General features: G+C 45.0%; 1 protein-coding gene across 1 annotated transcript in view; it reads right to left on the bottom strand.

Moving 5' to 3' along the window:
- ADCYAP1R1 (ADCYAP receptor type I) overlaps positions 1 to 22,265 on the bottom strand; it is a 125,280-nt gene extending 103,015 nt beyond the window's left edge. The window contains exon 1 of the mRNA XM_054991424.1: positions 22,135 to 22,265. Within this exon, the coding sequence (XP_054847399.1) occupies positions 22,135 to 22,185 (51 nt within the window). The 5' untranslated portion in view covers positions 22,186 to 22,265. The remainder of the gene's footprint in view (positions 1 to 22,134) is intronic.
- Between the last annotated feature and the right edge of the window lie 5,070 nt (positions 22,266 to 27,335).

Raw genomic sequence — 27,335 nt, 5'->3', positions numbered from 1 at the left:
GGACAGACAGGCTCACATTCTTGCTGTATCTGAAGAAGTGACCTCACAAGAGCTCATACTCTACTACAAATTTTGATATTCTTCTAGGTGCTACTGGACTCTTGCTCTTTTCTACTGCTACAGACAGACTAACACAGCTACCCATCTTGATTTCTATTTTCGCTCTGTCCTGATCTCAGCATTCCTTCCAAGCTGGATGAGGCACTTCATCATATATTCAAATATCCTTTACTGCTGTGGGATGGGTCACTGCTTAAATCTGATGCCATCTTTAAGGTGGACGTTGAATCTAAGCTAGCACTGGCAGCCAAATATCTAGGGCTAAGGTACAGGAGGGATTCTTAGAAGTCCACATGGTGAATTCTGCATCCAGTACCAAATCCCGCATGTGCAGAACACTGGTACACATATATCCCTCATATAATAATAACATTCAATTTATATACCGCCCTTCAGGACAACTGTGCCCACTCAATGGTTGTTGGGGGTTTTCCGGGCTGTATTGCCGTGGTCTTGGCATTGTAGTTCCTGACGTTTCGCCAGCAGCTGTGGCTGGCATCTTCAGAGGTGTAGCACCAAAAGACAGAGATCTCTCAGTGATCTCTGAGAGATCTCTGTCTTTTGGTGCTACACCTCTGAAGATGCCAGCCACAGCTGCTGGCGAAACGTCAGGAACTACAATGCCAAGACCACGGCAATACAGCCCGGAAAACCCCCAACAACCATTGTTCTCCGGCCGTGAAAGCCTTCGACAATACATTGTGCCCACTCAGTTTACAAAGTATGTCATTATTATCCCCACAACATCCCATTATCCCCTGTGAGGTGGGTGGGGCTGAGAGAGCTCCAGAGAACTGTGACTAGCCCAAGGTCACCCAGCTGGCTTCAAGAGGAGGAGTGGGGAATCAACCCCGGCTCTCCAGATTAGAGTCCTGCCGCTCTTAAGTGACTGACCCAAGGTCACCCCGCTGGTTTCAAGTGGAGTGAGGAATCAAACCCGGCTCTCCAGATTAGAGTCCTGCCACTCTTAAGTGACTGACCCAAGGTCACCCCGCTGGCTTCAAGTGAAGGAATCAAACTGAGGGCCAAGCTACACATGACGGATTGAGTGGAGGGCAAGTGAACAGGGAGAAATACCCTTGCTGTTCAAGTGTCATTCGTCATGTGTAGCTTGGCCCTCAGTTCTCCAGATTAGAGTCTCGTGCTCTTAACCACTACACCAATACATAAAATATGTGGTAAATCACATCTTAACTTGAGTTGTGGATAACGTCATGGTCGGAAACCTGAGAGGCCCTGCGGCGTTTCATCCACAATGACCATGTCATGTGCGAATAATAACAGGAGGCTCCTATGAAGAGCATGTACCTGCCAAACATTTGATGTTATCTTTTCCTCGTGTCAGCTTAACCTACCTCACAGGGCTGTTATACGGATAAAATGGAGGAGTTACTTTGGGGCCACATAGGTGGGGAGAACGGGGTATAAATGAAGTAAATAAACACATACAACATCCATTAACATTTACTGCATTATTTATTTACTGACGATCCTAATGCTGCTGCTATGGCCGCCGTTTTAATCTTCATGTTATTTTATTTGAAAATGGACTGTGTTTTACATGATTTTGCTTTTTCACCCTTTAAGTCACCTGGGTTAATGTAGTTCCACAGAAAAACTACTGATAAATTTATTATTATTATTATCATTATTTATTTATTTATTTTGTTACATTTCTAGACCACCCTCCCCGTCAGACAGGCTCAGGGCGGTGTCACATCCAATTTTTTACATAAATTTTTAAAACCAATAAAAAACATTATAAAAAACATTAAAACATTATTCCATATACAATTTAAAATTCTCAATTGGTGGATATAAATATTAAAATACAGCATTTTAGGTGCATGGCTTGGCTCTTGCATCCTGCCCTGCGTCACACTTTATGAGCTCCTGCACGGGTGGTGGACGGTCTTCAGTGGTGTGGCTGGCGAGAAGACAGCCTAGCCCCCACCAAATGCCTGGCAGAACATCTCTGTCTTGCAGACCCGGCGGAAAGATAACAAATCCTGCCGGGCCCTAGTTTCCTCAGACAAAGAGTTCCACCAGGTTGGGGCCAGGACTGAAAAGGCCCTGGCCCTGGTGGAAGCCAACCGAGCCTCCCTGGGGCCAGGGACCATCAGCTAGTGCTTATTAGCTGACCGAAGCGACCTCCGGGGAACATATGGGGAGAGGCGGTCCCGAGGTATGCTGGGGCCAGTCCGCATAGGGCTTTATCGTTGTTGTTGTTGTTGTTGTTGTTATTAATCTGAAACCCACTCCATTCTTTACTCTCTCTGCATGAGTTGGGTCTCCACCTCTTGGAAACCAAGGCCTGGATCATGGCTTTTAAGTACTGGTTACAAATTCTTTTCAGATCTGAACCTGATAGCTTGCTATTTCATTTGAAGCGAGATCGATATAGTACCATATGGTTCTCTATGTTTACTCTCAAACTGCAAACGCCTGCCATTGCAGTGGATTCTCTACGCCTATGCGATGAATTACATATCTTAAGAACAATTAAATTAAGACTTGTGGACCATGAATTCCAAGAGATGTTCCCCCCCCCTGCATCCTCCTGTTTGTTCTACAGCCAATACAGGCATATACCAAAGGCAGGGAATGTTGCCACATTATTTCTCTGCTCTGGGCACCCCATCTCAGCACTGAATATTTACCTTAGCGGGTCTAAACGCCTTCCCGTCGATGGTGCTCTTTGGCAGGTTTAGGCAAGTACCCCTTCAAAACAGGATATGTCCTTGTGAACGAGGAGTCCTCGATCCACTGTCCCGAATTATTCTAAAATGTCCTCTCTTTGATCCATTACACAAACAACTCTTCACTGAACACCTCCAGTATAATATTTGTATCAAAGGAGGAATTTTAGTTCACCTTTGAGAAGATCGTAACCCTTGTGCTACTTTAAGTGTTGCAACATTCCTAGCAGAAGTTTATAAAGTTAAATCTAAGCATAGTGCCGCACTTCATTGCTGAATGTTTATTAATCTCATTATTAACTGTTACTAATTGCTTGTTTATGCTTGTGCTTCTGTCCCATTATTTATTAGACTTTGGTTTTTATCTCCGACTGTAGACTACTATTATTTTTAATGCCGATAAAGGTAATTGATTGATTGATTGATACTCTCTCTGCATGCCATTCATGCACAGCAATGCACCGCCTCCAACTTTCCAAGTGCAACCACTTAGGGCCGTGTGGCGTAAAATGATCCCGTTAAGTGCAAGTTTCTTTAGGTCACGGCTTCCTGATTTTGCTTCCCTTGCCTGGAGGGTGTTTATAGCTCTCTGCATGCAATTGAGATGAATTGGTTTCAATTTCCCAGAGAGAAAACACCAGCGAGAAGTGCAAAATCCTGTGCGGTGACATGGATAACGCAGGGCCCAAAGCAGGTGGCATGAAGATGGAAGTCAATCAAACGATCAGAATCAAACGCTCCAAATCTCTGAGAGAGGCTGGAAAAAACATTTGACTGGCAGAATCAAGGCGAAGATTGCATTGGAAGTAGCAGCGAGAAGCGAACATGAATTAACCAAATGGGGAAACAAACTTAGCATGCCAAAATATTCAAAATTCTGTCGCTTTGAGGGTGGCTTGCTTGGAAAACAACCTGCCTCAATCTAAAAAATAAAAGAGGCCAAGAAATTAAACCTAGAGCTATGAGGGAAATGCAGCCGAAGCTTAAGAAGATAAATACGATGGATAACAGATCTTGTAAGAGATCTATTATTGTGGCCCAGAGAAAGACGGAGAGCTGTTTTATATTTCATAGGTACAAATGCGGATCTGTTAATGAGTGCATATACATTAGGAATTGCAGCCAAGACAACACACTGACAAGTGTATTGATACGATACATGTGTTAGTTACAGCAGTGATCTCAATGTGCCACCAATGGCACCCACCAATGTGACTCTTGGTGTCCATTTGCTTCCTCTCCACAGCAAAGGGCCAAATCCTAGTTTTCCTCCATCTCACTGAAGCAGGTAGGGTTCACTGCATCATGTTGCGGGATGCTCTAGGATTCACCTGAAACTCTATGGCAGAAGCCACAGAGTTTCGCATGAATCCTAGAGGGTACCACGACATGGTGACGCCGCTGCCAGTTGCACAGCCAAAAGTGTTGTTGCAGCACTGGAAGATCACTGTTCCTTCCCCCAGTTTCCCCCACCACCCATTCAGAGCTGGCAGGAGGTGGGGGATGCTGGCAGGGGTTCCCCCACTGGCGGCGGGGAAATGGCAACCCTAGAAGCAGGAGATGCTTCACAAAACCTTAGAAAAATATCATGCCCGGGAAGCTCAATGGTCACCTTGAGCCAGTCACTCCCTCTCAGCCTAACCCACCTCACAGGGTTGTTGTGAGGATAAAAACAGAAGAAGAAAAAATAAGGCATACCACTTCTGGTCCCCATTGTGGGGAAAGCAGGGTATAAATGAAGTCGATGGACGGATGGACGGACGGAGTGATGAACAGGAAACATTTGCTCCTCCTGACTTTTATAATAAAAAAAAAATAGTAAATGTAGTAAGAATATGCTAGTTTGGTGTAGTGGTTAAGAGTGCGGGACTCTAATCTGGAGAACTGGTTTTGATTCCCCACTCCTCCACTTGAAGCCAGCTGGGTGACTTTGGGTCGGTCACAGCTTCTAGGAGCTCAGCCCCACCCACCTCACAGGGTGTTTAATGTGGGGATAATAATAACGTACTTTCTAAATTGCTCTAAGTGGACATTAAGTCAAATTTGACATATAAGTCAAATGTTGTTATTGTTATTGTTAGTTTTATTTATTTAAAACCCCTGAGGGCCTGCTTTTGTATCCCACTGCTTCCCCACAGGAGGCTACAATAAACAATAAAAGTCATAGCCTGAAAATATTGCAATGCAATAAACGCCTTAAGAATGTAAAATTAACAGATTCTAACACTTACAAGTCAGCAGGAACTTCACACCACCAGGAGACATTACAAATTGAAGGACCCTCTTAAAGAGGAACATATTCAGCTAAAATGAGTGCCCAGTTTCCTGGGGGTAAAGTGTAGATGACTGGGGAAGGCAATGGCAAACCACCCCGTAAAAAGTCTGCCAAGAAAATGTCGTGATGTGACGTCCCCCCATGGGTCAGTAATGACTCGGTGCTTGCACAGGGGACTACCTTTACCTTCTTTTTTATTCAGCTATGGATGGTGTGTGAAGTGGACTGCCCTTGGGAATAGGGTTACCAGCCCCTTAGAGATATCCCAGAATGACAACCGATCTCTGGACAACAAAGATCAGTTTGTTTGCTCTCCAGATTAGAGTTCTGGCTCTCCAGATTAGAGTTCTGCTGCTCTTAACCACTACACCAAACTGGCTCTCTATGTTCATCCAAGTCGTGCTGCTTGGTTTAGCTCTGGCCAGAGATGTAAGGTTGCCAGGGCTGGGTTGGGAAATTCCTGGAGATTTGGGGGGGGGGAACCTGGTGAGGGTGGGGTTTGGGTAAGGGGGGCTCAGTAGGGTTGCCAGGTTCAGGTTGGGAAATTCCTGGAGATTTGGGGGTGGAACCTGGAGAGGGTGGGGTTTGGGTAAGGGGGGCTCAGTAGGGTTGCCAGGTTCAGGTTGGGAAATTCCTGGAGATTTAGGGGGTGGAACCTGAAGAGGGTGGGGTTTGGGGAGGCGAGGGGCTTCAGTGGGGTGTAATTCCATAGAGTCCACCCTCCAAAGCTGCCATTTTCTCCAGGAAAACATAAATCACTGGCCTGGAGATTAGTTGTAATTCCGGGAAATCTCCAGTTACCACCTGGAGGCTGGCAACCCTGTCCTCAGGCCTAATCTAACCACTACACTAGACTGTTTTGAGGAGTGGAATTGGGGTAATACTGACCTGTTTTAAAGGTCTGTTGCAAGGATTCCTTTGACAGCATATGAAGCATATTAATTATCCAAGAAACACCATATAAAAGTCCATTATTATTATTATTATCTGTATCCCCTAAAAATCAGGGTGCTTTTGTACAGCTTTTGATTAGCTGGCTTTGGGGGTAACTAATCCAAGCCATCTGCACTCCCCACAACAGCAAGTGACTTAATTGGTTTTCTGCCACAAAGAGCTCTTGATTGGGCTTTTGTTTCCCACCGTGAATGGACAGCAAATTATTATAATTTCAACACACTTCAGGCGGCGAGTGAAAAACCAAAAAGGATTAGAGGCCTATTCAACCCCCACCACTTTCCAAGGAGCCTATTGAATGTGAAGAGCACGGGAAATGACATGGCAGCCAAACGGGAGAGAGCAGAGATGCATTTGGGAGATGGTGCCAGAAAGGACAGTGTCGCCGTACATACTAGAACTAGAAGTGGCTTAGTCGCCTAGGGCGAGTGAGAGTCATTTCCAATGACGGCCAGATAGAGAAGCTTTATGAATGCTGGTTAAGCATTTGTTTCCTTTTAAGTCAGAAATGACAAATGCTACCTTTTCCACACTGTGACACTGAGAGATCTCTGTCTTTTGGTGCTACACCTCTGAAGATGCCAGCCACAGCTGCTGGCGAAACGTCAGGAACTACAATGCCAAGACCACGGCAATACAGCCCGGAAAACCCACAACAACCATCGAAGTATAAGCCTTCGACAATACTAGGTAAGATTCCTAGCAATCTTCCTTCCTTCCCCATCAAGATTGCTGAAGAACTTGGAGGCTGAACTGTGCAGCCTTCCAACTCCCACAAGATGATTTCACATCATTTGACTCTACAAAAATCAACTCTGGGCTTGCCCTTCCTTTCCCTTCTGGATATCTATCAGGACATTAATCAGGCCATTAATCTATCAGGACATTCCATCAAGGACTTAAAGGTCACTGTAGTTCAACAGAAACCTTTCAAAAACAGAATCCAACGGGAAGCTGCTGAATTGGAATTCATATGTAAATTTGACCCAGTCAGGCTTGGATTGAATAGGGACTATGAATGGTTATCTCATTATCAGAAGCAACTGATTTCATTATCAGAAGCAAACTGAGCCCATTATCAGAAGCTACTGATTGCATCTACTCCCCCCTCCCTTCTCCCCCTTATATCTGACCAGTTTCTTCTTCCCCTCCATGCATCTGACGAAGAGAACTGTGATTCTCGAAAGCTTATGCGACAGTAAAGTTGGTTGGTCTTAAAGGTACTACTGGACTCTTTTCTATTTTGCTACTACAGATTAACACGGCTAACTCCTCTAGATCTTCAGGATATGTTTACTAACCACCAGGTAAGACCCAGAGATCTGGAATTATAACTGATCTCCAGACTTCAGAGATCTGTTCCCCTGGAGGAAATGGAAGCTTCAGACACAACCCAGAAGTGACATCACCATATCATACAATGCTCTAGGGATTTACCATATCTCAATTATTTTTACCGTAGAGATCAGGGAAATTCCTAGAGCACCACACAATGTGGTGATGCCACTTTCATGTTGTCCGTCAAAGCCAGCAAACTGGAATTCCTAAATTCAGCATATACATCTTGGAAGCATGGGCGCAGGACTTGTCCTAGCATCCATGACCATCCTTAGGCTAGATAGGTAGATAGGATCGAGCTCTCCTCCTTTCCTATCAGAGTATGGAGTTCCTACAATAAAGAATTCTTATTTCCGTTCTAAGTATAAACAAGTGTCTGCTTTGTTATTTTCTCTCCTGCACACACACCAGCCAGCAGAACCAGCTCACAACCACCTGTAATCATGCCTCCTCTACTAAACGATAAACTCTGCTAACAGCCCAAATGTGGAATCCTTTAAATAGGTTTCTGGGGGCAACATACAACTTATTTATCCAATCAATCAATCACAATTTGGCCCCTGCCAAGCTCCCCATCTCAGCCCAGAAAGCTTCGCTAGACCTGCTCTTGATCTTGGCCTCAATAAAGAGCAGTTATGGAGAAAGACTCTTGAAAGCTCATACCTTGAAAATATTGTTGGTCTCTAAGGTGCCACTGGCCTCAAATCCTGCTGTTCTACTGCAGACCAACACAGCTACCCACCTAAAATGGGGCTCTTGTGTTCTTAACTACACTCAAGACCCAGTCTTGAGAAGCGAAGAAGACTTCAAATTTGCTCATTTCTTTCATACATATTTAGCACTTTCCTAATCCAGCTGTCCGCATGTTTAATTGGAAATAAATCCTGCTGCGTTAACTGGGGTTTAGTCCCTGATGAAGACTGCCGTCTTAATTTGCTAATATGCCTATCATTCCCCCTTGCTATTGCTTAAGAATTTTTTTTTAAAAAAATCTGCTATCTTATCTTATACAGTTGGAGAAATATTTAGTACAAACTAAAGCAAAAGAAAGGTAGCATCTGTTTGGATCCAACGCTGTGGCAGGTGTTTTAAAAAGTCACTCGCTGTTTGTAGCCACATCTGATGCTTTTGGGAAACAAGAAACAACAGCCTTCCAAAATCATATGGAAAACAAATCCAATTGCCCCAAAAACTTGACTAGTGAAACATCAAATCAAAATGCATCCCACGGTGCCCTTTGTAAATCCAGCCAGCTTGTTTTTAAAATGTAATAATGTTCTTTGCTCCACATAGTCCTCCAGGGAAACTCTCATAGAATGGGGTCATAAAAGCAATATATAAGTCCACAATAATTTTTCCAAAGTTTTTAAAAAGGGGGATACTGGAGCAACTCAGCTGAGTGCCTGCACATCGCTTAATGGGTCATATGCATAGAGGAGAAGCCATGGCTCAATGGCAGACAACATGCCCCCCCAATAATGGTACAGATACATGAATGGATATTAGGGTAGACAGGTTACCTACTTTGACCCACAACCTCAGACCCAATAGCCTTCATTCCCTGCCACCATTCAAATAGGATGGCAAGGAAAGAATTGGGAGGGGAGGTTGACACAGCAACCCATGATGCTGCTACATCACTTCTGGCTGTGGAACTGGAAGTGATGTCACTGGATGCTCTGGGATTCCACTGAAACTCTATGGTTTTTTTCGATGTTCTTACCCAACAGACCTTCCTCTTCTGTCCAAAACACCAACCTAGTTATGTGAAGTGGGAGATCTGACTTTTGTGTCTGAGATGACCTCTTTGGAAGCTCCAAAAAGAAACTCAGTCAAAATACGTCCCGATTACTATCTGGCTCATGGTGTTGCAAGAACACGGTTGAAATTCACCCAGGGAGAAACTTTTAATTGGTTCAGTAATTAAATTAAAACTATCCTTCTTTCGGCTTTAAAACACGTCCATCCTGGCTCAGACTCTGCGTCCTGTGAAGATCTCCATCTAATTGTGTCCCCGGAGGTCTTTTGAAAGTGAGAGAGTTTTTATCAAAATGCACGATTTGAGGAGTTGGACTTAAAAAAGGACATGGAGAGACCTGGCAGCTGGGATTTCAAAACAAATGAACTTGTTATTCAAAAAAAGAGGGTGATTGCGACGTTGCTATATTTTGTCCAAGTTGGAAACGGCTCTGCTCAAAACTCTTCAATAGAGTAATTATTCTAAGGACCGTGCCCAGAAATGAGTTAGTTTTGTGCCTAATCTTCTCAATACACTCTTTCAATGTGTTTTTCTTCATGGTAGGGTTTTGGGAAGAGGAGGGATAAAAGTGGTCTCTTATTGAAGGTTTGAAACCTGAACCTGCAAAAGAGAATGTCCTCAAAGTTCCAACTCTGTGACATTAACTCTATGAAAGGGTGTTGAGAGGAAAGAGACAGAGAAAATAGTAACAGCCATAACCTTGGTGAGAATATAGGCAACAAAAAAAATTAGAATTTGGTTTTTAATGAGCACAACTGTTTTGTTAATTCTGTGTGTGTGTGTTATATGCCATCAAGTCATTTCTGACTTACGGCAACCATAAGTAGCAAGACTTCCAAAATATGCTATCATTAACAGACTTGCTCAGGTCTTGCAAACTGAAGGCTGTGGCTTAGATTGTCAACTGGCCTTCCCTCGTTTTTGGACCCTGAAGCCAATTTACCGTATTTAAACCTCAATAAAACAGTTAGGTAATTGCATCTGTCCATGTATTTATTTTGGTTATTCTCAAGGTTAAGCAGGGCTGGCCTTGCTTGGTAATTTATTGATTTATTATTTATTATATTTATGTCATTTATAGCCTGCCTTTCTCACTGAGACTCAAGGCAGATTACATAGCGTGAGCTTAGCACAATCAATATCGAGAACATTTCCATAAACAATGCCATAGGGTAAATAAATACAAGTTTACAAAGACATAGCGTTAGCAAGACTCCAATACAGAGTTGAAGAAAAGCTGAAACGGCGCATAAGCAATTCTAGAACTGACATTAGACAACACAGAATTTACCCAGCAGGGTCATACTTGAAGCACAGGTAGCCCATAGGAGCATATACTTAAATTGGATGGAAGACTTCCAACAAAGACCAGGGTTGCAGAGGCAGGCAATGGCAAATTACTTCCATTAGACTCTTGACATGGAAACCCCACCAGGGGTCACCATAAATCAGCCACCACCATATTTAGGATGCAGATCTGTAATATTCCAGAATATACTGGAAGGGAGCTGGCCAATTCAGTACTTATCATTCATCCGTGGTCATTGTTACTTTCTTCCCTACATGCATTAGGCAATCAGAAAGCCCTGGTAGATCCCACCAAAGGTCCACTTAACCCAGTATTCTGTTTCCGTGAGCAGCCACCAGATCTACCCAGAGAGCTGTAGCTTTTCAGTGTTCTCTCATTCCGTTCCAGGCTTTGGAAACATCAAAGGAACCATGTATTTTATTTATTGTTTTAAAGCATTTGTACCCCACACATCCCCAAAGGCTTTTGTTAATCAAACGACTGCATTAAAAATCCTCCTCAAAGCCCTTCCAATATGAATCGCATTAAAGAGCTCACACAACCCCCTGCTGCCGATCAAATGTTCAGAAGGGACATTGGCTTTCTGCTCTCAGCAATAAACACCAAATCAGCACCGCTAAACAAAAGAGAAATGAATTTCCTTCAGTGTCATCAGAAAGCCCTTTGAAAAGGTCTTTCCAGAAAGCCAAGGCGTTGCATGTCACACAGCCGTAGACAGGCTTTTGCCGAGGGAAGCAAGTTTTCCAAGGGTCCTCAAAAAGAGATTTGTCCATGTTTTGAACAGAAAGCCTTCAAGTGAAAATACCAAAATATGAGGAAGAAACCTCACGCGTGTGATCCATGTAGGCTTACCAGTTACCTGGTTTCGGCAGGCTACAGTCCTCATCCCTCAAACTCGCTTAATGGAGTGGTGGTGGAGAAATGTGCAGTTCAAGAGAAGTGGAAAACCCAGAAGTAATGTCGCCACGACTCTCTAGGAATTCCCCTGATCTCTATGGTAAATACCATAGAGATGAGTGGAATTCCTAGAGATTTGGGACAATTCCTAGAGAATCATTTAACATTCCTTTCGGGAATTTATCATAGAGACTGGAAAGATTCCTAGATTGTCACTCAATGCAATGAAGTTTTCACCCAGAAGTGACATTGATGAATTAAAAAAAAAATGAATTGCATAACGTGATGTACCCCATACCCCACCCCCCAAATGCCCCTGGGGTAGCCCGGCACGGCAATCCTGGATCCATGCATTGGACCACATCATGGAGCGTCCCTCCCCGAGACACAGGAAAGTGTGAGAAGCACAGGTGCATTGATACAATCAAGTTCATGCCAGACTAATATCTTCCCAAGCGTCATACACTCAGGGAGGTAATGCGGTCGAAGGCCAACATGCAGTTATTCCGGAGAAAGCAAACTGTTGAGAAAATCATGACTCCCCGTAACAGCTTATCCTCCCACAGTTGTGAATCACACATCTGCAAATGAGGGCATCTCGGCACCAGTGACATCACCAAACCCAACGAGATGCTTCTTGCTGACTGCATCTCAATTGTTATGAAATGTAAGTCTTGCAGCCTGGAGTGATGCTGTTGCTGTCTAAAAATATTCAACCATTATCTGCTGTTTTCTCAGGGCCCAGCTCCACAACCTACATCCCTACATAACGTGTCTACGGCTGGTCTGGGCTTTTTTTCTGGGAAAAGAGGCGGTGGAACTCAGTGGGTTGCCAGCACAGGGGGCAACTCTTGGCAGGAGGCGGCGCCCCTGGTACCACATGTGCATGTGCAAAGTGCGTGCATGCTCCCATGACCAATGATGTCACTTTGGGTCAGCTGGAACAAGGGGGGAGTTTTTTAAAGTTTAAATCACCCTCAGCAAAAATGGTCACATGGCTGGTGGCCCTGTCCCCTGATCGCCAGAAAGAGGGGAGTTTAGATTGCCCTCCGTGCCACCAGCAACATGGAGAGCGATCTCAACTCCCCTCTGTCTGGAGATCAGGGGGCGGGGCCACCGGCCATGTGACCACTTTCAAGAGGTGCCGGAACTCCATTCCACCACGTTCCAGCTGAAAAAAAGCCCTGAATGTACTACTACAAATGGGTGGCTGTGTCAGTATGGTGTAGTGGTAAGAGTGCTAGACTTGGATGAACCTGGTTCAAGTCTCCATTCTGCCGTGATCTGTGCTGTCGTTCCCTCTTTCTCAGCCTATCTTCCTCACAGGGTTGTTGTAAGGATAAAATAGAAGGGAGAATTGCATACATTTCCCTGCATTCCTTGGAGGAAAGGGGAGATAAAGCATGATAAATAGGTAGAAAATTGCCTGGGGAGTGGTGGCCGGGGGAGGGATAACTGATCAGTGAATGAACATATGGGGAAAGGGTTAAGATTCATTCCTGAACCGCAGCTCCTACCTGAAGTGGGGTCTTGCATGGTTGCTATTTTCCTTTTAAATACTGGGAAGCTCCATTTACAGACAGCGTTGTGTACTGGTTAGAGCATCAGACTAGAATCTGGGAGAGCCATGTTTGAATCCCCACTCAGCCCTGGGAGCTGGCTGGGTGACCTTGGGCCAGTCACACTCTATTGCCTTAACCTACCTTGTAGGGTTGTTGTAAGATTAAATGGGGAGAAGAACAATCTGAGCTGCTTTAGATCCCCCTTTGAAGAAAAGCAGAGTATAAATGACACAAATAAACAAATCTCCCAGCATCTCACTGACAACTCTACATTTTACTTGGTGCACCACTCATTAAGATCATCCCCTGTAACCTTTGGTACAGATGAGGGAAGAGTGTTAGCTGAACAGGGCTGACACCGGCACACAGGAACTCAATGGAGTCCCAAAGATGGTTTTACACTTCCTTAATTCGAACTCTAAATTCTCCTCCGAAGCTAAAATGGCAAAACCGAGGCTATCGTACTTTCGTCACATCATGAGAAGACAAGATTCTCTGGAAAAGTCAATAATGCAAGGAAAACTGGAAGGCCGTAAGAAAAGAGGAAGATCCAAAACGAGAAGGCTTGGCTCAATCAAAGAAGCCACATCCTCCAGTTTGCAGGATCTGAGCAAGTCTGTTAATGAGTGGAAGTTTGGGAGGTCTTTCCTTCATCGGGTTGCCATAGGTCAGAGATGACAGACAGCTGTCTAAATCATTGCCCACCTGGCAAGGCTGTTGTCAGTCTGCAGGGGGGGAAAGAATTGCAAAGCAAGGGATCCAAATTGGATTCAAGAGAGCATGGAAGGACTCAGGATAGCTTGGGAGTCACCGAAGGGCAGGGAGCAGAATACATTTGAAAGGCTGGGCCTTCTGTGACCAGAGACATCTGGAGAACAGCAGATAAGTGAAGCGCCTCTAATTTTTATATATCTTTTCCTATTAGTATATCCTCCGCTGCTGCCTTCCCATCCTTTTGAACGCCCCCAGCAGACTCCATTGCCTAATTTAGCTGACGCTACAGATAAGCAGGTTGCTGATTCAGCAGGCAGAGCCCAGCTTATTACAGCCTTGGGTATATTAATAGCCCAATCTGAAACGTCTTTCGGCCGGCTGCTTCCTTGGAGAGTTTCCTTTCTGCTTGCTTTGCCGGCAAGCGTAGCTTTTTTGAAAGAGGCAGAAATGCCAGATAAAAGAGGGAAGCCCCCCTTGAATGGCACTCCCCGAGAGCCACAGTCACATTTTGTGTGGGTTAGGCAAATGGTAGATCGCAATGCAAACACAGGGCCGGATTGAGGGGGGGCAGGGGGGTAGCTTGCCCCCGGTGCCGCCAAAGAGGAGGCACCGGGCGCGGCTGCCAACCGCTGGGAGCATGCGGTGGCTTGTCGCGCACACAGGACCTCCCAGCCCTGCGCTCAGCCACCCGTGCAGCAAGCCAGCCACCCCAGTGCACGACCGTGCTGCCACCGCCAGCTCTGTAGTGCACTGGCACTGGGGCGGTCAGCTTGGTGCATGGGTGGCACGGGGCAGTGGAGCAGGTGAACCACACAAGGGCCTCCTAGCCCTGCGCTGAGCTGGCCGCGTGGCAAGCTGCAAGCCCCAGCACACATCTGCGCCGCCACCACTGCCAGCTCCGCGGCGCACTGGGCACTTTGGTGGCTGGCTTGCCGTGCTCACAGCATGCCTCCCACCCCTGCGTGATGACATCACAGAACGCAGCACCAGGACCATGCACGTGTGCTGGTCCAGACAAGGGTTGTACCAGGCGCCCACAACCCCAGATCTGGCCCTGTGCAAACGAGCAGCCATTGGTGGCTTTTTGAGCGACGGCTGGCTACCTGTCCACCCTTCTGCATTTTCCATTTAGTTTAGAAGACAGTGCAGAGAAGGTGGTGGAGGTGTAGATTGCTAAGAGGGAATGTGATACGGTTGCCAGATCCAGGTTGGAAAATTCCTGGAGAATTTGGAGCCTGGAGAGGGCGGGGTTTGGGGAGGGGAAGGGCCTCAGTGGGGTATAATGCCATAGAGTCCTCCCTCCAAAGCAGCCGTTTTCTCCAAGGGAACTGATCTGTGTTACCTGGAGATCAGCCACCACCTGAAGATCGGGAACTCTACGCAGAATTTCCTTCTTCTGTAATGAAGCTCCAGTCCAAATCACGCCACTCCCACACAGTTGGATTTTCAGGCCAAGCTACACATCTGGAGTTTAAGTCATGGTCCATAGGACTGCCAACAACTTCGAGAAATAAAAAGTCCTGTCTCTCCTAATAAAGGCATCCTGGAATGTTATTGACTCGATGGTGTTGATTTCCTTCCAATCCATGAAAAGTTCCAGCCGTCCATTTCCACCCTTTAAGCCTCTATTCTCATTTTGATTTTGTCCTTCATGTGTGACCTGACTCTCTAGTCCCCCAACTCTTTCTCCAAGATAAGGCTGAGACGACGAGTGTCCCAAGATCAGAGATAGCATCTCCGCAAGGTGCCAATCTGAAGTCACATCTCCCAGATCCTACTCCAAAGAGTTTGGGGTGGTGTACCTGCTTTTCCTCTTCCCCTTTTTATTCTCACAACAATTCCGTGAGGTTGTTTCAGCTGAAAACAAGTGACTGGCCCATAGACACAATACAAAAACAACAACATTTGATTTATATACCACTCTTCAGGACAACTTAACACCCACTCAGAGCGGTTTACAAAATGTGTTATTATCATCCTCACAACAATCACCCTGGGAGGTGGGTGGGGCTGAGAGAGCTCCGAGAAGCTGTGACTGACCCAACATCACAGCTTCTCGGAGCTGGGTTCGAGCAGATGAGTGGGGAATCAAGCCTGGCTCTCCAGATTAGAGTCCTGCTGGTCTTAACCACTACACCGAACTGGCTCAATGTGAGCTTGATGGCAGAATGGGGATTTGAATCTTGGTCTCTCAGATCCTAGTCTACACTCTAACCACTATACTTCAGTAACTCCCAATATCAGGCCATTGGTTCTCTGTGTTATACTAAGGTAGCTATCTCCAGATTAGGAAATTCCTCGAGATCTGGGGGTGTAGCCTAGGGAGGGTTGGGGAAGGACCTAGGGTTACCAGCTCCAGGCTGGAAAATTCCTGGATATATTGGGGGTGGAGCCTAAAAAGGGCAAGGTTTGGGGAGGCAAAGGAAGTATATAATGCTATAGAGTCCCCCCCCCCAAAGCAGCCATTTTCTCCAGGGGAACTGATCTCTGTGGCCTGGAGATTAGTCAGAATTCCAGGGAATCTCCAGCCACCACCTGGAGGTTGACAACCCTAGAGGGACCTCACTGGGAAGCTGGGACCATAAGGTCTACCTTCCAGGAGACCTGATCTCTGTAGTCTGCACATTAGTTGTAATCCCAGGAGATCTGCAGAGCCCACCGGGGGGTTGAACATAGGGTCTTCTTATTTAGTATTGCCTATTCTGAACACACACACACACACACACACACACACACACACAAACACACCACACACAAAGCTAGAACAAATTTCCTGAATAAGTGGTATCTGGTATTGGAAAAACTTTTAAAGAATGAAGATTCTCCATATTCCTTTCACAATCGTTGTTATTTTAATGACATTTTGTTAACTTAATGATTAAGATCTGTATAACGCGATGTATATTTTTATGTAACTCAAGTTTGGAATTTTGTCACCTTCTGTAGTGAGTTTTTCACAATACAATTTTTCCAATAAAACTTGTTTGAAAAATGAAGCCAGATCCAGAGGAGTTAGCCGCATTAGCCTGTACTTGCAAAATAGAAAAGAGTCCGGTAGCATCTGCCAAAGAGAGCTGTGGTTCTCGAAAGCTTACGCTACAATAAAGTGGGTTAGTCTTCAAAGTGCTACTGGACTCTTGACTACATATGAAGCTGTCTTCCTCCGAGTCAGACCATTAGCCTATATAGGTCAGTATCATCTACTTGGGCTGTTAGCTACTCTCCAGGATCTCCGGTCAAAGTCTTTCACGTCACTGTCCACCTGAACCTTTTAGCTGGTGATGCTGGAAATTGAAATCCATGTTGGTACTGAGTTGTATTTTATTGGTTTTATTTGTTGTAATTTATCTTTGATTGTAACCTGTCCTGAGCCTGCTTGTGGAGAGGGCAGGCTAAAAATCCAATCAATCAATCAACCTGGGACTTCCTACATGCAAAGCTATCTCTGACCCACAGCTCCTCCTCATCTGGCAACAGCTTTCTAGGATGTCAGGCAGGCAGGCAAAAGTCTTTCCTCTCACCTGTTACCTTTTTAACCGAAGCTGCCTCGTGATGGATTCAGAGACATTGCGCCTGCCAAGCCTGCACTCTGCCACTGAGCGCCAAGCCCTCCTCTTTTCCTTCCCCATCTTCTCCCAGGCTGATATTTACCTCCCCGGCATTCACAGTGTTCTTTCACACCCTGTTATTAACACACGAGAGCTTCGTTCACACCTTCCTTGAAAAACAGAGTTATCATACTAATCACAGCCTAGGTGGGAGCGCTTTATTATCTGCACACTCCAACCCTGAAGTGCGACAAAAGGCATCGGGAGGAAGCGCCGATCCTTTGCGCCAGAAATCCACCTGATTGAATTATAACTGGGAGTTACAACACCTGCATTGCAGTCGGCTTTAAAATTCCATTGCAAAGCCCCAAGGCACTGTTGTGACTCACGAATCAAATTGTTTCTCAGGTGCCTTTTGTAATCAGTTAAGAAGGACATGTGCACCGAAGTTTTTCCCCTTTCGTTGCCTCTGTAATTTCATGCCTCTGCTTAGCTTTCCTGGCAAAAACACCTCAACAGTATCCAGAGAGGTGTCTTAAAAACACAAGACGGAAAGAAAAACACATCAAAAGCTGAGGCGGAGATGTTCTCGTTTTATCTCATTACCCAATGTCCCCTTGGCTCGGTGAATAGCTATATCCATTTTGATCCATACCACGTTGTACCTGGTTCCTCTCCTGGAGTTTTGAGGAACATTGCTTAAAGATGATCTTGGACGGCAAATAGATAAACAAGACAGAGTGGTTGAGAAGCAGACAAAATCAGTCAGGGACAACCGGGCCATTACTTGAGGCAATACAAAAGCAAACGATGGCATAAAAAAATAATAATTTGATGGTGAATTCAGTCAGCCTGGGCAACAGCATAACGCTTTGATCGGGGGGAGATGCAAACCATTGGATTCAGCTGGTAAAGGAATACCTATCTTCACCTCAGTTCTCTTTTCCCCAAACAGAACACAGATTGGTTGTTGTGGGTTTTCCGGGCTGTATTGCCGTGGTCTTGGCATTGTAGTTCCTGACGTTTCGCCAGCAGTGAGAGAGATCTCTATCTTTTGGTGCTACACCTCTGAAGATGCCAGCCACCTCTGAAGATGCCAGCCACAGATCTCTCTCAGTGAGAGAGGTCTCTATCTTTTGGTGCTACACCTCTGAAGATGCCAGCCACAGCTGCTGGCGAAACGTCAGGAACTACAATGCCAAGACCACAGCAATACAGCCTGGAAAACCCACAACAACCATTGTTCTCCGGCCGTGAAAGCCTTCGACAATACATAGAACACAGATTTCTCCCTAGTTCTGAAGAGGTTATGAGTTGGTGGTTCTCCAGTAGAAGTCTGTAAGCCTTACAGTGTAATGGGTGAGGTGTGGATACTGAAAGTTCCCAGAGCCATATTGGATTTGTCAGGGTCTTGGGGGCACGAACCAGTGAGAGTTGGTGAGAACTAACAGCACAGAGCAGTGCTCACAGGTGCCATGGCACCCTTCAAGGTGTTTGCTAGTGCCCGCTGGTTTCTTCTCTGAAAGCATCTCTGCCCAAAATCAAACAGCCAGTCCTGGCTTTCCTCCACATTAATAGAGTAGGAGATGCTTCAGAAAAGTCTGGAATAATGGACAGCCAGCCGGGAAAAAGCTTTGGAACTTTGTTTTTATACTTAATTACGGCAGCAAGAGTACTTTATGCACAAAAGTGGAAAACTCCAACATTGCCTACAGTGGAGGAATGGTGGACAAAAGTTTTGGAGATGGTTGCTGTGGATTTTCCGGGCTCCAAAAGTTTTGGAGTTTGCGTCAATGGCAAAACTTACTTCATTGATTAGAGAAAGGACATTAGTTAACGTCTTGACTGAATGGAAACCGTTTATCGACTTTTTACATGAAATGGATAACAAGGATTTGATGACATCTGGATTTCTGGATTAAGAAATAGGAACAATAGGAAAAAGAGGGCTCTTATGATTAACTTAGAATAAGTTAACTCTAGAAATGATACATATTTGTTGCGGAAATAATCAGAACTCACCCTGTAGTGCAATTTTAGGGTCTTTTTTAAAAAAAAAATAGATCCAGAGGAGTTAGCCATGTTAGTCTGTAGTAGCAAAATCGAAAAGAGTCCAGTAGCACCTTTAAGACTAACCAACTTTACTGTAGCATAAGCTTTCAAGAACCACAGCTCTCTTCGTCAGATGCATGGAGGGTATGAAGAAACTGGTCAGATATACATAGGTGGTGAGTGGAGGGGGGAGTAGATGCAATCAGTAGCTTCTGGTAATGCTACAGTAAAGTTGGTTAGTCTTAAAGGTGCTACTGGACTCTTTTCTATTTTGCTACTGCAGACTAACACGGCTAACTCCTCTGGATCAGTGACCACAGGTTTTACAAGGGAGGGTGGGGACCCCTAGAGATTGATCCGTGGGTCTCTCATGGGTCAGCCAGGCAGAGCCAGCCCTGATGAAACAGACCACTTGGGGGAAGAGGAAGAAGCAGCCGGAGCAGGGCCCTCCTCACCTTCGACTACGAGCAACCCACCACCAGGAGTCACGGTTACTTTACCCAGTAGGGAGCCATATCTGACAGGGGTGGCTCATCTGTCTCAGCCCAGGAGACACCAACCAACCCCCACTATCCACCTCACCTCCTTCATCACCAAGCAACCCCTCACTCCCCACCTCGCCTCCTCCATCTTTGGAGCCACTGGACCATAGAGGGAAGAGGGTCCGGCACGAACTACTAGAGAGGAGGCGAAGTTTGCAAGTAGGCATCAGGAGCCAAATGGAAGTGGGGAGAGCGCACGCCCTGGCCAGGGGCAGCTCAGTAGCGAAATGAGCACCTCGGCATTAAAAGATGGAGAGGGAAGCAACAAGTCGAATCACCCTTGACCCTGCCATCACTGCAACCTCAGGCTGCCTTGGACTTCAACCTGAACCTGCTCCGGTGATAACCACCCAGCCGCCACTCATCCTGGCTCTGCCTTGGACTGTTCAGGACTGCGACTCGTGCATGACCCAAGGACTGGACTCTGATCATGCTCTAGCTTGCGCCGCACTCCCCTCTTGCCTGCATGGACAAATGGCAGCCCCACATCCGGCATCTAGGGGGACCCATGACAGGGTCGCAGCATGAATTGTTCTACACATAATGGCCGTGGGCAAATCATGTCTCTCACACTCAGTGAGGTGTACTGTTTGCAAAACACTGCGAGGATGGGACCGGCCTGTGTTCAATTCCATACTCATCCATGAAGCTTGCTGATTAACCTTGGGCCAGCCACTCTCTCCGCCTAACCTACCTCTAAGCTTGCCAGGTTGCCCACCGCAGTAGGCAACCTCCCCGCCCTTGCTGGCTCTCCCCACTCTTACAGCAGGAGAAAATGGGGGGATGATGTAGCACTGACATCACTTCCGGGACTTCACCTGGAAGTGATGTCACTGCATCACATGATGAGTCCCTCCCTAGGCCCTGCCCCCAAATGATCCTAGGATTGCGTAGATGGATGCCTGATGGAGAAGAAGATGTTCATGTAGAGAAATACAAACTAGATGTATGATAGAGGAGTGAATAAAAGATACTCAGAGATTCAATCCCCACTTGGATAGAAGAGTTAAAGTTGATTTTCTACCACTATAATTAAGCAGTTGAGGTGCCTTGAACATTGATGATTTGCAACAAACAGGATGTGAGCTGAACTGGCAGTTGTTCGAGCATTCTTGTCTGTAACTAGAAATGGACACGAACAGCAATATGAACAAAAAAAATCCACAAACAGCCCAATCTGCTGTTCGTGAACAAGCTGTTTGCGAGGCCCCATTCTAAATGAACAGGTGGTCGTTGCAAGCCTGTTCGTTGCTGTTCGTCAAGCCAGACAGTCTGGCAATCAATTCCCTTGGCAACTCAGGCAGGGATTCTCTGAACTCTGTCTGAACTCCTGCTGTTGCCCTGGAAACCCCAATCTAAGCCCAATTTAGCTTGATAGGCAGGTCTTCCTTTCAAGTGTGAAGCTCCAAATTTGTTACAAGGGAGCAAAGAGCAGGGGGGAGGGGGGCTCCCAGCTCCAGTTTTGCAGACAGTGGAGGGGAGAGACAGTTGCTGTTGGCATTTTGAGAGAGAGAGTGTATTGGAGTGTGAATTTTCTTTGTGGGTGGTGGGATAGGAATCTACCCCTTCAAGTTCCAGGGCTGCTGCCAGGCTCTGGGACAAGCTATTATTTATTATTGGTACCTTTCCTGCTGCCTGCTCAGGTCAGGTTTCTGGGAGGGGTGCAGTCGGGATCTTGACTTGGATGACTTGGAGGAGAGCCTGCTGGCCCCCACGAACAGCCAACCACAAACATGTTCGTGAACAGGGCCATGTTCGTGGTTGTTCGTGAGTCCCTGTTCATAGATGGCAACGAACAATGAACATCATGTTCATTTTTTCATGTTCGTGCCCATGTCTATCTGTAACAGGAAAGTATCACTTGTGTACACTGAAATACCAAACTGAAATTTTGTGCAGCAGGATTTGAGACCAACAGGATTTTCAGAGTGTAAGCTTTTGAGAGTCAGAGCTCCCTTCTTCAGACATGAGAAATGTTGTAGATGTTTTCAGGACACCCTTCTTTATTTCTTTATCTGACAAAGAGAACTGTGGTTCTCGAAAGCTTATGCTACAGTAAAGTTGGTTAGTCTTAAAGGTGCTACTGGACGCTTTTCTGTTTTGCTACTACAGACTAACACGGCTAGCTGCTCCGGACCTCGTCTTTATTTCAAGAGGTTTGTATCTTCTGCCCTACGTCATGGTGCTTAATGTCTTTTAGGCACCCTCTCCATGAAGTTTACAGTATCACATCATCTCCAGCACAGTTTAAAGTACCATGGGACAGGGAAGAAATTAGTCTCTTCCTCCTCCCTTATACACTTGAACAACTTTGGATCATAGGAAAGGGTTCACTGTGGCAGCCTGGAATGTAGCTAGGTTTACAGAGCACAACTTGTGTCGATGACTACAAATGTATCAATAGAATATTTCTGGTGTGCCTTACCGTAGGAAGCAACATAACTGCAAAGACACAAGCCTTCCAGTAGGCAGCCATCTTGATTGTCAATCAATCAGCAGTCTCCAACAAAACGATGTAAAACTTTTCCTATGCCCAGGGTGCAAGATGCCTGGAGATCTCAATCCCAATCTCTTCAGATCACTGCAAAAGAAGAAACAGGAAAAACTGTGATGAAGGCAAATGGGGTTCGAGGTTGGGGGGGTGAAGATTCTAGCATATGATGTAAGCTATGGGATATTTACAAACAAAGCCGTTTCTGAGAGCCAAATGAAAGGTCAAGTTTATGTGTGACCAAAAATTTTAGCCAAGACCTTGGGATATAAAACATCTGTATGCTGTAGAAAGGAAGGTGACATAGAGAAAAGAGCACAGGTCATGCTTTTGATCTGCAAGGGGGCACAAGACGAGTAAGTGGGTGCTAGACCAAATCAAGCCTGAATTCTCCCTAGAAGCTAAAATGACAAGACTAAGGCTATCGTACTTTGGTCACATCATGAAAAGACAAGATTCTCTGGAAAAGTCAGTAATGCTAGGAAAAGTGGAAGGCAGTAGGAAAAGAGGAAGACCTAAAACGAGATGGCTGGACTCAATCAAAGAAGCACGTCCTCCAGTTTGCAGGATCTGAGCAAGTCTGCTAATGATAGGAGGTTTTGGAGGTCTTTCCTTCATAGGGTCACCATGGGTTGGAGGTGACTTGACGGCACATAACACACACACAGGAGAAGGAAAAAAATCAGAGGCTGCTAATTTTAGCCAGATTTTTCTTCCTGTTACACCAAGATTTAGCTGTTTCTGAGATACAAGATTGTTTAAAAATATATATCACAATTGTGGATCAAACTACAGTGAAGATCAATAATGGGATTCTTTATTTTTAATTTGACCTCAGAAGTAGTCAAGAGTCTGTGTATGTGTGAGATAGATTAAAGTCACAGCACTGGGGAAGGGAAAGGAAGTTTATGACACACTGAGGGATTTGATTACAGGGCCACAATGTCTTGTATCAATGGCCAGATATAAGCTGATTGTCTTTATATATATATATAGGCACGTATATATACGGCACATTGAGAACTTTGACATGAACATCATGACCGGGCTAATTACCTTGCTAAAAACTCCGTCGGCTACAGGCAAGGTGAGCTCCAAATTATATCGCCTTGATGTTCCCTGGTGAATTTTATTACGAGCACAACATGACATCAAAGAGTACTGCATGCACACAGTTCCCATTTGGTCATTGCCACTGTTTTTGCTGTGTGAAGTTAATTATCTTATCTGCTGAGAAGAGGCAGTATCTCAGGAGATTATATGACCAGGTAATTAAATGGCTTAGGGTTGGGGTACCTGAACGGCTGATTCCGCACATGTTGGATAATGCACTTTCAATGCACTTTATCAATCATTTGAGGTGGATTTTTTGTTCCGCACACGAAAAAATCCATTCCAAAAGAGCTATAAAGTGGATTGAAAGTGCATTATCCAACATTTGCGGAATCACTCAAGGACTCCCTTCTCCCATATTGTCCAGCCTGCCAGTTTAGGGAATGTCTCACAAGTCCTGCTCTTCATGTTCCCTCCTTTGGTGGTGAAATATCAACCAGAGACAGAGCTTTTTCAGTACTGGCCTCTCACTTTGGAATGCCCTTTCTCTTGAGGCTTGCCTGGTGCCTGTGTTACTTTCTTTTCAGCACCAGGCCCGAACATTTTTGGTTTCCCAAGCTTTTAATTAATGATTGATCTTCTTAAATCGTTATGTAGTATGCTTTGAGTCTGAAAATTGTCTATTTTAAGTTGCTGGACTATTTGTTTTTATTCTCCAGCTGTTTTTTTTTATGCTTGGTTTTAATTTATGACTCTTCATGTTTATTTTATTATTTTGTAAGCTACCTCCTGTTGTGGGGGATCAAAATAAACCCTCAGCCTGGTTCCCACAGTAATATTAATATATTCTGCCCGTTCCCACCTCATGGAATATTTTTGGTTGGAGATTGAGCAACTTGGGTTGCTGCCCAAATATATTGTTGTTGTATTTTATGATTTTAATGCTGTTTTAATTTATGAGTTTTTGTCTTGTTTTGATTAATGATGTTTCTGAGTGGGCATTAAGTTGTCCTGTAGGGTGATATATAATTCAAATGTTATTATAATTGTTGTTGTTGTTAATTTGGCTAATTTGGGGGGCAAAACAATCGACCCTCTGATTTTCTTTGTGCCTAATGACTTAGATGAATGCCTGAGCCTGAGAGATGTACTCAATTGACAAGCAGCTAAATGCAGAGCTTTCACGAAAGATCATGCACATACAGATACTAAAAAGGAAGCCATGTCGTTTGTACTTCAAAAATTGAAAACGGGAAGCTCTTTGCCTTCTGAGTGCCCCCCCCCGCCAAATACCAGTTATTGTTGTAATTTATGTTGTAATCCGCTCTGAGCTCATTTACAGGAACAGCAGATAATAAATCCAATAATAATAATAATAATAATTAGTAGTAGTAGTAGTAGTAGTAGTAGTAGTTACTACTACTACTACTACTACTACTACTACTACTACTACTACTAATAATAATAATAATAATAATAATAATAATAATAATAATAATAATAATATTTTAGGCAGTTTCCCCAGGAAAGGCAGCATAAAAATTCCCTTGATAAATGACCAATGTGTATTGTAAAGCACAGAAGAATTTGTAGTCCATCTCACCTTTGTTCCTGCACAGTCCGATGTATCCTTTAAATGACCAACATCGGACAGAATGCACTGCCTGCTTTTTGAACCTGTGTACGCAGTGGCATCTATTCAAGAAGTGATTTCACAAACTGATCACAAGATTAGCTAGCACAGAAGGTCTTCTAAGGCTGAAAACCTATGCAAAGTAACTCCAGTCCAACTCCAGTGGAATCAATAGACTCGAGTAATGGCAAAGGGCTGCACTGCAAGGCATCAAAGTAGTCAATCTCAACTAAAAAATCTTAATACTGATTTTTTCCCCTCTTTACTGGGTCACTATTAAAAATTGGAGACAGCAGTAGCAGCCGTTGGGTGTCGGTGGCTGCAAGAAAGCAGCCTAACCGTAGGAGAAAGCTGTGAAATTGTGCAAATGGGCTGCATCAGAATTCACTGGGATTCACCCTGACAAATCCCTGAACTATTGACTAGAGATGGGCACAAACAGTAATATGAACTTAAAAAAGCCATGAACAGCCCAATCTTTTGTTCGCAAACAAGCTGTTTGTGAGGCCCCATTCTAAACGAACAGGTGGTCGTTGCAAGCCTTGTTCGTTGCTGTTTATCTTGCTGTTCATCAAGTCAGACAGTCTCGCACCTGCAATCAATTCCCATGGCAACTCAGGCAGGGATTGTCTGAACTCTATCTGAACTCCTGCTGTTGCCCTGGAAACCCCAATCTAAGCCCAATTTAGCTTGATAGGCAGGTCTTCCTTCCAAGTGTGGACTGGAGCTCCAAATTTGTTACAAGAGGAAAAGACCAGGGGGGAGGGGGGCTCCCAGCTCTGGCTTTCAGGGAGAGACAGCTGCTGTTAGAGAGACAGGGTGAGTGCATTGGAGCTTGAATTTTCTTCGTGTGGTGGGATAGGGATCTACCCCTTCAGGTTCCAGGGCTGCTGCCAGGCTCTGGGGCCAAGCTATTATTTATTATTGGTACCTTTCCTGCTGCCTGCTCAGGTAGGGTTTCTGGGAGTGGTGCAGTAGGGATCTTGATGGCTGGAGAAGAGCCTGCTGGCCCCCATGAACAACGGACATGTTCGTGACAGGATCATGTTCATCAGTATTCATTGTTTGTGGATGGCAACGGACAATGAACACCATCTTCATTTCTTTTTCTGTTCATGCCCATGTCTACTATTGACTCTCTGCTCATGATAACTGAGTGTGATGTAAAGAGGACTAACTGGTGGTTGAGCGTGTTTACTATTTCTACACATTTTAAATTATAGTACACTCCATCCCCTAGAAACAACATGTGGCCAGAACAGTTTAAACAAACAAAGAAACAACAGGGAAAGAATAATGAAGTAAATATTAAATAAATTAACAGGGGTCAGAAATAGCCCTTCCTCCTCCAGGGTTCTTCAGTATTCAGTACTTCAACCACGAACACAGGGTTTGGAAAATATCAATACTTGGGAACCAGAACAATTTGTGTTAATAAAAAACCCCACTGTATTACTCATCTCTTTTCAATCATCGTTTACTGAAGAAGTGATGCAGAAAACCTCTTAAGTGCACCTTCAAATATTTGCTGTTTGTTTAGCCCTTCCCTCTTCCCATTCTCTCCCTTGTTTCTCCATCTCTTCTTCCTTTATCTCCTACTAAACTTCATTACTGAACTAGGTTATTGATGTCAAGCAGTGAAACCACACAGGAAAAAAGATGAGATACCCTCTTGCCTTAAGCCACAATTCAATTGATATTGGAGCCCTACACAACTATTATTTTCCTAGGAAACTTGCTCAAAAATTTCCGAGTGTCACATCTGGCTTTGCCATCAGGTAACACCTTCTCCTGTACTCACACATGGGTGCTTTGAGTAGGATTGCCAGCCACCAGGTGGTGGCTGGAGATCTCCCTGGATTACAACTGATCTCCAGGCAACAGAGATTAGTTTCCCTGAAGAAAATGGCTGCTTTAGAAGGTGGACATTCTGGCAGTATATCCTGCTAAAGTCTCTCTTCTCCCCAAACTCCACCCTCTCCAAGGCTTCAGCCCAAAATCCCCAGGAATTTTCCAACCTGAAGCTAGAGATGGGCATGAACCGGGAAAAAAAACGTGCAGTTTGTGGTTCATCACATTTCACGAACCATGAACTTTCACGAACCTGCCTGAGTTCACGAACCGGTTGGTTTGAGTCGTGAAAATGTCACATCCAGGTCAGCAAAAGGTCACTTCCGGGCCAGCAGAAGGTCTGCAGGAAGTCCATCCCCTGTTGCCTAGGAAACTGATTGATCGGCGCCAGGCTGTCTGCAGTGACAAACCAAAAAATGAACCAAACGAACCAGCCTGAAGTTCGTGACAGTTCGTCAGAAATGGGCTCTGACAAACTGCCGGTTCACAAACCACGGACTGGCCTGGTTTGTTACAAACTTTGGTTCATATTTCGGTTCATGCCCATCTCTACCTGGAGCTGACAACTCTCGCTTTGAGATCAACCAACCAGGCCCTT

Source organism: Eublepharis macularius, chromosome 11 (genome assembly GCF_028583425.1).
Source record: "Eublepharis macularius isolate TG4126 chromosome 11, MPM_Emac_v1.0, whole genome shotgun sequence".
NCBI lineage: Eukaryota > Metazoa > Chordata > Lepidosauria > Squamata > Eublepharidae > Eublepharis > Eublepharis macularius.
The sequence above is the reverse complement of the archived record's forward strand: the minus strand, read 5'-3'. Positions and strand labels throughout refer to the sequence as shown.